The 11,602-nt window shown below is 39.6% G+C and overlaps 1 protein-coding gene across 2 annotated transcripts; it reads left to right on the top strand.

The window, feature by feature from the left end:
- Positions 1–1,364: 1,364 nt before the first annotated feature.
- Positions 1,365–10,988, top strand: LOC112288167 (uncharacterized). Of its 2 annotated transcripts, XM_024532063.3 has the most exons (24): positions 1,365–1,819; positions 2,310–2,446; positions 3,025–3,109; positions 3,205–3,258; positions 3,452–3,543; positions 3,811–3,914; positions 4,049–4,127; positions 4,265–4,787; positions 5,017–5,343; positions 5,592–5,792; positions 5,955–6,038; positions 6,161–6,236; positions 6,403–6,530; positions 6,774–7,080; positions 7,384–7,523; positions 7,863–7,987; positions 8,113–8,224; positions 8,454–8,512; positions 8,743–8,836; positions 9,193–9,376; positions 9,535–9,651; positions 10,050–10,168; positions 10,314–10,376; positions 10,579–10,988. In XM_024532063.3, the coding sequence occupies exons 1-24, from the start codon at positions 1,631–1,633 to the stop codon at positions 10,684–10,686; spliced, it is 3,507 nt and encodes a 1,168-aa protein (XP_024387831.1). In that variant the 5' UTR covers positions 1,365–1,630; the 3' UTR covers positions 10,687–10,988. The 2 variants fall into 2 exon arrangements, with proteins under 2 accessions (XP_024387831.1, XP_024387841.1); XM_024532073.3 differs by lacking the exon at positions 2,310–2,446 and having other exon boundaries at positions 1,483–1,819.
- Positions 10,989–11,602: the final 614 nt, after the last annotated feature.

Genomic DNA, 11,602 nt, shown 5'->3' with positions numbered 1-11,602 from the left:
TAATTAAAGATTATTTAGTTGACAATCTTTTTGTCAAGGCAATATAAAGAGAAGGAATCTCAAATTTGATTAGTAAAATAGATTCTATACTATAAACCAAGGATACTGGAGTTGTTGAGGTTTTCACCTTGAATGCCATCATATAAGTCTACAAGGCCATAAGAAGTTTTGTGTCTCAATCCCGTTTAAATGTTGTCACTATTTTTTTGAATATATTAAATAAAATTTGGTTGACCTGTTTCAAATGGCCTTTGATTTGAAGGTGATAAAGAGTAGTCTTTCTATAATCAATTTTAAATCATGAACTCAAGTCTTTTATTACTTTATTTAAGATTTTTTTTTTTTTTTTTTTAATTATTAATCAGGATTTTTGGACATCTAATTCAAGTGATTATCTACTCATAGAAGAATTTAGTATTGAATAAACAAGGCACAAGTAAGTAGAAATCAACAAGGTTAGACATAAGAGAAGTGAGGAATGAAATACCTCTCACTTCCAATACCTTTTACTTATAGATAGAGTTTACATCCATTGTGGCTCAACTTTATTCTCATTCATCCTTAATTCATCCAACTGAATATTAGATTCCAATTAACCTAGCTCTCACTCCAAACCCTAGCCGCCACTATAAATCCTAGCTACGACATTGGTACCTTTCATATTACCTTTTGCTCTCCTTTAACCAATAGCAACTTACGTTAGGTAATATCTTTTATTTGTCCAACGCTTACTTTATTAATTCATGCTATGACAATACATTAGGTAGCTTCTATAAGAATATGTTTGTAATATAGTTGTTAAATGTTGCATTTAGACTAATTTTTGTTTATACTATAGATATGAGTGACCTAAATCCGTAAAATCCAAGTTTAAAAATTTAAGGTTCCTGAATTTAGGATTTAAGATTTGGGATTTTAAATAAATATAATAATGACAATAATATAGTTGAAAAAAATACAAGAATTAGTTGTTATGATGTGGTGAAATGACAAATCAATACAATTCTCCACTATGAAATAGAGAAGCCAAAATTGAAATAAAATAAAAAATAAAATGAAAGGAAAAGAAAAGAAAAATTATAAAACATTAATTTTAAGATTTTTTTCATATCTTTACTCATTGCATCACAAGCAGCATTCTTCTCAGACCAAGTCCACACCAAAATAGAAGCACTGCTGGGTCTCACCAACGGATGAACGCGTCAAATGGACGAACAAGGCGACGAACGAAAACATCCTGGACGGATGGGTGGTAGGTCGACGAACAGACGTGCCAACGAAGGAAAAGAGGGGATGAACGCATGGATGAACGAGAGCAGGCCGTCCAAAGGAGGGGGGGAAACAGAGGTGGCGGAGGAGGCTGGCCATGGAGGGAGCGAGACCACGGACGCAACAACACCAACACTCCTCCGTGTGTTTGTTTGTTTGAGCCCAATAAGGCAGCGATTGCACGCGCACGCCTTGTATCTTGTCACCGAAGTGGGTTTATGTTCGAAGTGGGTTTCTGTTGTGAATCTTTTCGTGTACAGACCAGCGCGCAAGGGGGTTAAAGAGGTTTCTTTGCTTGGGGATCAGACCTGGCGAGGAGTTTGCTGTTAGACATTGGTGGGGCGATCGAAGACATATCATCATGTTCAGCAGGTTGTTTTCGAAGGCCTCGCATTTGCCCAAGCGAGGCGCACATCATGGCCATCATCACGACGCAGCTGTTGCAGGATCGGGTGGCGGGGATGGAGCCGTGACCGTCGAGGAACCGGGGCGAGGAGATTCAACGCCCGCAGCTCGGGGATCGCCTGGTGCCCAAGATAAGGATCGGGAGGTAGGTCGATGGGTGGAAGGGGTGGAATTGGAGGATCGTTGAGTTGGGTGAACTTGTGGGTGGGTGCGGGAAGAGAGTGTTGTGAATTTTGATCAGTGGGGGGGGGGGGGGGATTTTGAACTGTGGGACAAGAGGATGGGGCTTGAGTTTGGTTGTGAATGGCAGTTTTCCATGTAGATGGGGTGGGGTTTTAGTCGGTAGCAGGGTTCTTCGAGTCGAGGATTGTTGTAATTGTTTAATTTTTTTTTACAATTTCTTGTAAGGAGCGGAAGGACAACTCTTGGTCGATTCTCGGATTGTAAGTGTTGCAGCGATGCTAGCTTTCACTTCTAAAATGCGCGACTACTCGCTCACTGTCACTGACATGAATAGTTTGTCTCTAATTGCCTGGATCTTTGTAAGGCTCGGCTGGTAGTGTTTGAATTTGAATATGGTGCTACAGAGAATAAAGGTTTTATGAAATTCTGAGTGAGGGGTTCTACATGTACAGAATCAGGCCCTAGTAGGAGAGGGAGGATTAAAATCCGAGCAGCTACACCCGCGGGTCGTTGGACATGAAGGCATCCCAGCAACTGCCTCAATTCTCGCATTTGAGGCCACTCAAAGTGTTCTTGCTGTGGCTTCTTTGTATGTCAATTTTCACATTATTTTTCTAATTCTCAGAGGGTTACTCTTCGAGACTTCCTAAGAAGCGTTTTAGGTTAGATGGGGTCGACATTTTTGAATTTGTCTCCAAGCCGCAATCACATGGACCAAGTCTTGAATTTGAGATCAGTGTCGAATTTCCTAAATATCCAGGCTTTTTGACTGACAAAAGAAGTGCTTGACTGTTGTTCACTATGGTTGTTAATGCTGATTACTACTGGGTTCTAGAAAACCTAGGGAATCGGCATAGACATCCCTAGGGTTTTATGGTCCAGCTATACTGTCGATGAGCTAGTGCTGGTCTTTCTTTGTTATCTGGAGAGAAAGCAGTATATATTAATTATTAATGAGTGTTGGTATTGGTGTATATCATGGGCACGCTGGGAGGTTAGGGTGGCCTACAATGTGCATGCTTTCCTAGATAATATTTCTTTTAACTGTAGATTTGTAAGCAGTCAGCAGATAGTTCTATGTGTTGTTCATTTGCGTTGCATCAGATTCATCACGGCGACATGTACAATCGCTGATCCTGGCATTGATGTGTTGACGTTGGAAAATAGGGATGGGCGGATCAAGTTGTTTGGTGCACCTGGCATTGAAGTGCTGTTACAGTCACCACTTCGAGCACCCTGCAAATATCTTGAGGTGAGCTTTTGTGTGATCTTGAACTCCTGCATCTCCCGTGCTAAAATCATGGCATATTGAAGGTCTGATCGAACATTTCATGCTAATGTGTGCAGTTTATGAATTATGGAAGACAATTAGTCAATGTCACCACTCAGAATGATATTGAGGTGAGATCTATTTGGTCTGCTTGTACTTTTTTATTTTTAATTTTACATTCCATGCTGTCCTCATTTATGACGGCATTATGTCAGTATCATCATGAGAAAACCTTCTCAGAGCTTCCCTGGTTCTACCTACGAAGTAAGTACCGGTCTTGGCGTTTAGATCTTACTAGATTTAATATTTCCATATTTTCTCCAGGTTTGGAACCTGGGAAAGCTGGAGGTGGCGTCTTCAGTAAAATGGGAACATGACATCACTGCCATCGCCGTCTTGCAAGGAACTAATTACATGTACGCATTCGTTATCTAGAGAGTGCTAGATGTGTAAATTTGATAATTTTTCCTCAAATCTGAGGTGTTCAGAGGTTGTCATGTGCTTGTTTCAATTCATGTGGAGATGAGTGTTGTACCTGAACCAATGAAACAAAATATCGATGCTTGTTCCAACGTTATTCCTTTTGTATCTTGTTGTCAATTTGTTGACACGAGTATGACCACAGAGCTCGACAATTGAACTGATCTCTTTAGCAAATTGGTAGTAACAGTCTTATCGTGCAGGTATGTTGGAGATGACGTTGGAACTGTCAGTGTACTGCAATTGGACGAAAGCTCAAATGAACTAATCAAGTTGCCTTACTGTATTCCTGCATATGTTACCCTAGGTAAATTTCTGTCCGACCTCCAGTTCAGTAAAGTAGTGGTTCTCCTGTTATGTACATGCAAGTTCAAATTATGCTTGTTATGTCGGATATAGTGGCACATAGGTGTTTAATTTGTGATTATTATGCATTTTCAGGTGGGTTAGTAAAATCTGGAAGTCACTGTGCACCTTCTGTCGTTGGCATCCTTCCGCAACTGAATGCTGCATTTAGCAGGTACTGCTACAATTGATCAATTTCATGCAGCGTAGGGGTGAGTTTTTCTTCTATTAGATACAAGTTCTAAAGATATAGGATGGCCGATTCAGTGTAGAACCTTTTACTTAATGAGTACGGTTGCGTGTCCTGCACAGGCTGGTCATTGCATACGGAAATGGTTTACTGGTATTATGGGATCTTAATGAGACTAAGGTTCTTGCCATTCGAGGTGGCATAGAATCACAGCGGAAGCGGTTAGCTGGACACGAGCAGAATTCTGACCGCCGACGTACTAGCACAGAGAAATCGGGTGATTCTGGATCAAAATCTGAAGTTGAAGACGAAGATGATGAAGAGAGAGAAATTTGTAGTATTTGTTGGGCATGTCAGAATGGAAGTGTTGTTGCAGCTGGCTATGTGGATGGGGATGTTTTATTATGGACTATTCCTTCACCAGCCAACGAGGGTGGCTCAAGCGACCTAACGGAGTCGAACCTGCCATTCATTTCTGGGGCACCTTTGCGCAAAATTGACTTAGCACCAGGCAAGTCCATGAAAATGCCAGTGATCTTATTAAAATGGTGTGCAAGCGGCAAGGGTGGCAAAGATCCAAAGGATCTCACCGGTCAGCTTTTTGTGTATGGGGGTTCTGATCTGAATGCAACTCCGGCTTTGACGGTGGGTTTAAACCCTACTTATCTGTTTCTATCACTCTCACAACAATATAATATATCACCTATTTCTTTTCTTTAGAGAATGATAGAATATGTGTTTAGCCAAGTTAACTTGCTTGGCATGTAGAAGTGTCATGAAGATAGTGTCTTTTACAAGAATTTTTGAGGCTATCGTACTGGAATCTGAATCGCAAATTTTCCTAATTTGAGCTAATTTCTTTTTATCTGTGAAGGCTTTGTCGCTGCATGGAGAGGTAAGTGAGAAGTTGAAGCAGCTTGAGCTTCCACTTCAAGGGCCATTTGCAGATGCAGTAACGCTTTCAAGACCAGGTGGCACCTTAAGTACACGAGTGGCTGGAATTTTGGTTCTGACTTCTCCTGGTTTGCTTCACATGTACGATGGTGCTGGCATAGTCGCGCGTTTTTTCTCTTCACCTGAAGAGTCCGTGAATCAAGCATTTTTGCAGACTCTTCCCTGGGAAACACCTTTTAAAGATGCTGTTGTTTCTCAGTTATTCATGGTGTCGACTGACTCATTAACAGCTAAAGTGCTGCTTCAGGTGATGATTGAGTACCTTGTGTTTGCAGCTTATCCTCTATAAAAAAATAAAACTTTTCGCTGCAGAATGGGTATACCGAGTTAATCCAATCCAATGAAACTAGCCAATGTTTGTTCGAGTATTTTTAAGTCTGTCGAATGCACATAAGTATTGAATAAAACTCGTCTAGTTTTCTACTCTTCAATTACGTTTTATTTTAGTGTGCCATCTGTGTAAGGTCTGATCTAACAGGCATTTATGACTGGCAGTTAAGTTCAGGAAATAAGTATCCTTTACCTACACTAGGTTTTGGAACAAAATGGCCAATCACTGGAGGAATCGAGAACACGTCCTCCAATGCCAACATGAAGCAAAGACTTCTGCTTGTAACAGGGCGCAATCGTGGCGGCATCCAAGTTTGGGATGCTTTTACACCTCCGATGAAGTTGTTGTGCATTGTTAATTCTCAGGTAAATCTGATGAAAGTGCTGCAGGTGACTGGTTCCCTGATCTATTTGCTACGAGATGTATGCTTTAAGAAAAAGTCTAGCCTTTTTCTCTTCTCTTCACCAAGTTAGTTGATGCTGGGCATGTAACAGTACATTGGCTGAGAGCTATGTTCTTCTCTGCAGACAACGAAGAGCCTATCCCCTGTCTCAGCTATTGCCCTCTGTGAACGATCTGGTCTTCTGGCATACGGTGACCAGGAGGGAAAGGTACTGTCTTCCAATTAGCATGCACGAGTAATTTCTATTAGCAACTTTGAAGAACGCGTAGCAGAAATGTTTGTATTTCATGGAGCCTTAATACAACCTTGAACTAAGCGGTGTTCACACAGGTGTTTATATTTAAACTTAGTACTGAAGCTCAAGAAGTGCCTTGCAAGATCATCAGTGACACTTCTGGATGTATTGGTTAGTATTCTCTACTTCATTGTTGATTTTTAGTGCAGTGTGCCAATTGAAGAGCTATAATATTGATCGCTTTGGTTTCCAAGGTTTTCTTTCTCTAGTTTGGATTTGTATTCCGAAATCGTAGTTCTGGTGGTGTTCATAATCTTTGTTCTTCTTTCCTTTTTAGGAGAACCTGTGAACTGCGCGGCTGGCTACCAGTGCATTGCTGAGCTACGTACTCATCAAGCTGCTATAACCAGTATTACTATTTCCAGTGATTCAGGTCGCCTTGCAGTTGGCGACAAAAATGGAATGGTTTGTGCTCACAATCATTTTGCATAAATTTTAAATGTCTTGTTTTATTCTACAGTAAGTTTTGCTAGTGTTTCGATCGTGTAGAAGTTTTGAGGTTGGGAGTTGGAGGTGGGAAAGCCAAGTATGTTAAGTTATCATGTTATTTACCAGAGCGAAACGTCACTCTTTCTGGTCCATGCTAAGCACAGTATTGAAATTCCTCTTAGGAAATTGATTATAAATAGCTTTTTTCTGTTGATTCAGATATCGATTTTGGATCCTGCAAATCTCTCGCTTTTATTTTCTGGCTGCTGGCCAGGCTATTCATCATGCATTGCTAGACTGAGATTTTCTACTACACTAGTCCAAGAAGAAAACGCTGTTGATTCCTCCGCTTCAGCTGACCCCAACTCTGGAGAACCGAAGAGTTCTGCGAATGCCATCACAGTGCTATATGCAGTAAATGAAGAAGCAACTGTGGCTGTTATGAACGGGTCTAATGGCGATTTTATTGGTCCAGGTCCCAAGCAGCCTGTAACACCTTCACAAGCATTATGTTTGGATCTTGTAGGTCAGGACTCACTGCGTAACCCTTTTCTACATTCACTATTATGTTTTCTGGTTCCTGGAAAACTGGTGAAGTATACTTGCAGCTTGTCCATCTATCTAACACGAGTGGGTGTAACGGACCCATCCATCAGTTCTTAATTGCACTTTCATGATACTAATACAGCACTAAAAGTTTCTATAGTTAGCATTTTGTTTTACTTTGATCATGGTTGAGATGTTCTTAGTGTAGAATCGTATTTTTTCTCTTTATGATGTGACTGTGTCCCTGCAATTCGTGAGTGTTTCTTATAATTGGATACTTCAGACGTTTCTACCACAGCACCATCCGTTGAAGGAACTGCAGGGCAAGAATCAAGTACGCAATCGTCAGACGCACACCATAGAAGCTCTTGCATCTTTTTGGGTACTCGTGATTGGATCCAGATTGTCTCCATATCCTCTCAGGTGAACAGCAGTCCCTTTCGTGTTTGACCTCTTGTGTGATTTTGCTCAGAAAAGCAACATTGTTGGTTCAAGTGTAACAACTTACTGGTTTTGTCATATATAGCTTGAGCAGTTAAGACATCTATGTTCAGCCCTAGATGATGTTTTTATTTGTTTAAAGTACTTCTCTCAAAGTTCAATTTCGTATTGACATGGTGTGGATGATGAACGATATTTATTTGGTTGGAACTTTCGGTGCTGTCTCACTTCAGAATCACAACCAAGGTAGTCAAGGATAACTGAAGTTATTAACATATAGGCTTTACTGTTCTGGTGTTTGACGTTGTTTTTGATGACCAGGGAATTGGAAATTCTGTGCGTGAAGTGAAATTGGAGCGTCCCTGTTGTTGGGCCTCCACATTTGAAACTTCTAATCACGCTTTTGGCGCCGTTCTGGTGTATCAGTCTGGTCATCTTGAGATACGGTAAAACCATTTAAACCATACTCGTTGTTTTATGATAAGATGGCCTGTACTTATTGAATACAACTTCCAAAAAGAAAATCAACTTGCTAATTCGCTTTACTTTATTTTATTTGTTTTTGGTGCAGGTCACTGCCTGATCTACGAATTTTGGTGGAAACCACATTTGCTCAGTGCTTAGGCTGGGAAATTGAGCCTAGTCACGCAATATTCAGTTCTGCTAATGCACGGATAACTGCGGTACATTGCATCAGTATTTTCTCTCTGATTTTTTATCTTATTATGTATCAGCTATTAGTCACCTGATGTTGTTGGTGTTAATACTGTCTATGGAAGGGTTTGAGATACTTCGAATTTTTATTTTTAATCCACGCTATGCACTTTTGCATGCCCTTAGTTGATGCCCTAATGATTTGGGCTTCCGATATTGGCCTAAATTGGACATTTGTGTGTATTGTACTGTCTGCAGATAAATGAAGGAAGAGAACTTGTTCACCTTTCGGTGCTTGCAGAGGATACTGATTTGAGGTGATTTTGTGTGGCCGAAATGTGCAGTTGTGTTTCGAACTTGATTTTAATGATTCGCAAGCTGGGACCAATGTTTAGAAGAATTGTGCTAGCCATGAAAACCTGTTGTCATGACATTTTTCTTCATCGGCTGCTCTGCATAAATTCCTTGAATTACCCTATTTACAACTGGAACTTCATGCCTTGTAGTTGATCTGATCGTCTCGCTGTCTCTTTAATGTTTCCTCTAGCATGCCGGATTCTCTGCCTCGAATATTTGACAAGGACCTGGGAGCTGCAGCTGCTGCCGCAATGAAGTATACGACTTCTTTGCCACGTAAGAAGGTAGGAATAAAAATTGTGATGACTTCATAAGTTCGAATTGGTTTCGGAAGTAGGTTGAAATGTCCATACTTTTGTGTTTATACGGGACTAGGAACAGTGTTTACTCTAGAGTAATGAAACTATGTGCCTTTCGATCGACTATAAGAGTTTCATGTTTGACTGGAGACTCGTCGTTTGCTGCTGAGGACCAGAAGTTTTATGTGTTACCCAATTATATGATACGTTTTCTCTTGTGTGGAGTAATGTAGAATACATTACGTGAAGCTTTTTTGGACGTGCTTTAATATAATAGATATTTAAGAATGGTGTGTCTTGGGTTTACTTGGAATAGTAACGTATTTAAATCATTGTTGCAGCCTGCGGCAAGTCAAGGATTGTTGGGGGTTATAAAAAGTACGCTTGAACCAGAAAATGCTGTACATCCTGCAGATCAGCTATCCAAGCTTTTCTCATCTCAACCCTTCACGGCCCCTGTAAATCAGCCCTCTGATCTGTCTGTTAAGACGGATTCGCTTGGCATAGACGTTGATCTGGAGATTGGTGAGCCATTTCAGTTTTATTTATTTATGAATTACTTCAAGTTGACGAAATGAGGAGTCCGACCTTTCCATTCTAATCTTGTTTGTTCATAGATGAGACTGAATAAGTCAATTGTTTTTACGAGTCTAGAATTTAACATCTCGTTTTGGTAATTGCAGACGATATTCTGATTGATCTCGGTGAGATGGGTGTAAGTTCTTCACCGTCAGCCTCTGGAGAGCCCAGCACCAATAAGATTGTTCTTCATAGAGTAACAGAAACTACTCCTCCTAAAGGTACGTGTTTTATACTTGTGTATGTATGTGAGAATACAGTACTTTCTTTCCCTTGTGTGTTTTATAAAGCCATTTGAATTCAAGCTTTAAGAGTACTTATTGAGCCTGTCGTCAACAGCCTTTAACATTGAAGTATTTAATAATGGGTTTTAGAGTTTCTTCTAAGTCTCTTGTTACACATGTAACACCATGACACTGTTCGCTTATTCAGAAAAGCCACCTCAAACCTTGAACTTTGATATCAGCAACTTGCTATTTCACTGGTCAAAATCCTAGTACTTTCTGTTGTTTTGAATTGTACGAGACGATCCTGGCCTCACATTGTTATAGAATATTAACAGAATCAAATGAATAAAATGGGTTATTTCCCTTGCATGGCCTGTCAACTGTGCAAGCAGGAAAAGAGGTGATGAGCGAAGAGACCACTAGGTCGCAGTTGTTTGGAGATGACGGTAAACCAAGACAGCGTACTACCGATGAAATCAAAGCTCGTTATGGTTATGCCCCCAAGGCTGTGGTAAAACTGCCAGCTTTATTCTCTCGAGATTAGAATCTGATACATACACTTGTTGACATCTACGTGGTTGAAATTTATGCATGATGTGGATGAATTTACCATTCTATTTCTTATTACTCAGTGGGAGATAACGTCTTCTGTGCAGGATGCCACAAATGCTGCTGCAATGGCTAGGGATAAACTAATGGAGCGAGGTGAAAAGCTTCAGGTAAGAGTAATTCTAGTTAGAGGTTCGTTTTCAGCATTACAGTTTTCCTCACATACGTGCTTTCTTTGCGTAGATTATGTCCAAGTTAGCTCTAATTAGGTCGTTTTCATGTATTGTGACAGCAAATTTTCCTTGTAGTTCTCGATTTAATTGCTATCAAATCACTTTCCATTTTCTTACCTGCCATTATGTTGCATCGCAGTCCCTTAATGACAAGACGGAAGAAATGACTCTAGGAGCTGAAAACTTTGCATCATTAGCTGAACAGCTGGCCAAGAAGTATGAGAAACGGAAATGGTGGGAGTTTTAATTATCAGCACCGATCGTTCCCTTTATAAAGCTGCAAATGGATTGTCATTATCTTCAATATTTTGAGAATGAAGCAGATATATGTAAATTGGTTACAGTAAAGTTGATCGCCACATTAGTTGCAAGTATTCACAAAACTGGGATCTTCAAGGACACGAGAGGCAGCTAGGAAGATCTTTGTGATGAAATTCCTAGTGTGCCAGCATTTTAGAAAAGCATGCTTTAATCCATGTGCCACTCAAATGTACTGGCCAAATCTGTTCAAGAAAACACCACCATAACTTCAAATCATTTTTTCCATCATATATTCGATTAAATATGTGTTTAATTTAAGGTATTCAAATGTCATGTTAGTATATGTGTTAAAAGTTTCGTTGGTATTTGTGAAATTTAAATTCTGTCTTAAAGATGTTTGTTTATAATCTATTAAAGTGGTCATGAATTAATCGATGTGTTATTTTGAGAAGGTGTTTTACCAATCCTGATGGTCCTATACAAGTGCCAAATTCCATGTTTTCTATAAATAGTAGGTTGTATGAATGTGGGGTTGATTGATTTTCTTTTTCAAACATGTCAGAGAAAATTAGAGAATGGTTTGAAACATTTACTTTAGAACACATTAAATTGCCAACAATACATGATAACTAACATCACATGATTATTTTCTTTTTATATATTTTTATAAAATAAATCTTGAACTTTAAAAATATATAGAAAGGGACATTAATAATTATTCAAAAAATTATTGATTCTAACATCCTAAAAATATTTTGAAGTGTAAAAAAATCAAAACTTTAAACTTTTAAATCTTTTAGGACTTTTAATACAATTATTACAAACTGGTGGAAATCCTTGCCATTGGGCACTACAATCTTTAGGGCAGCCATCTATTCTCTTCTTCATCTATGCTTCCTTGT

The sequence above is a fragment of the Physcomitrium patens genome, chromosome 1 (genome assembly GCF_059467195.1).
Source record: "Physcomitrium patens ecotype Gransden chromosome 1, ASM5946719v1, whole genome shotgun sequence".
Lineage (NCBI taxonomy): Eukaryota > Viridiplantae > Streptophyta > Bryopsida > Funariales > Funariaceae > Physcomitrium > Physcomitrium patens.
Note: the sequence above shows the minus strand (reverse complement) of the source record. Positions and strands in the feature narration are given on the sequence as shown.

Coding starts and splice junctions, on each gene's coding strand:
- LOC112288167 (XM_024532063.3), top strand. CDS start 1,631: ATGTTCAGCAGGTTGTTTTCGAAGGCCTCGCATTTGCCCAAGCGAGGC. Junction 3,544..3,810: donor TTGCAAGGAACTAATTACAT/GTACGCATTCGT, acceptor CTTATCGTGCAG/GTATGTTGGAGATGACGTTG. Junction 7,081..7,383: donor ATTATGTTTGGATCTTGTAG/GTCAGGACTCAC, acceptor TGGATACTTCAG/ACGTTTCTACCACAGCACCA.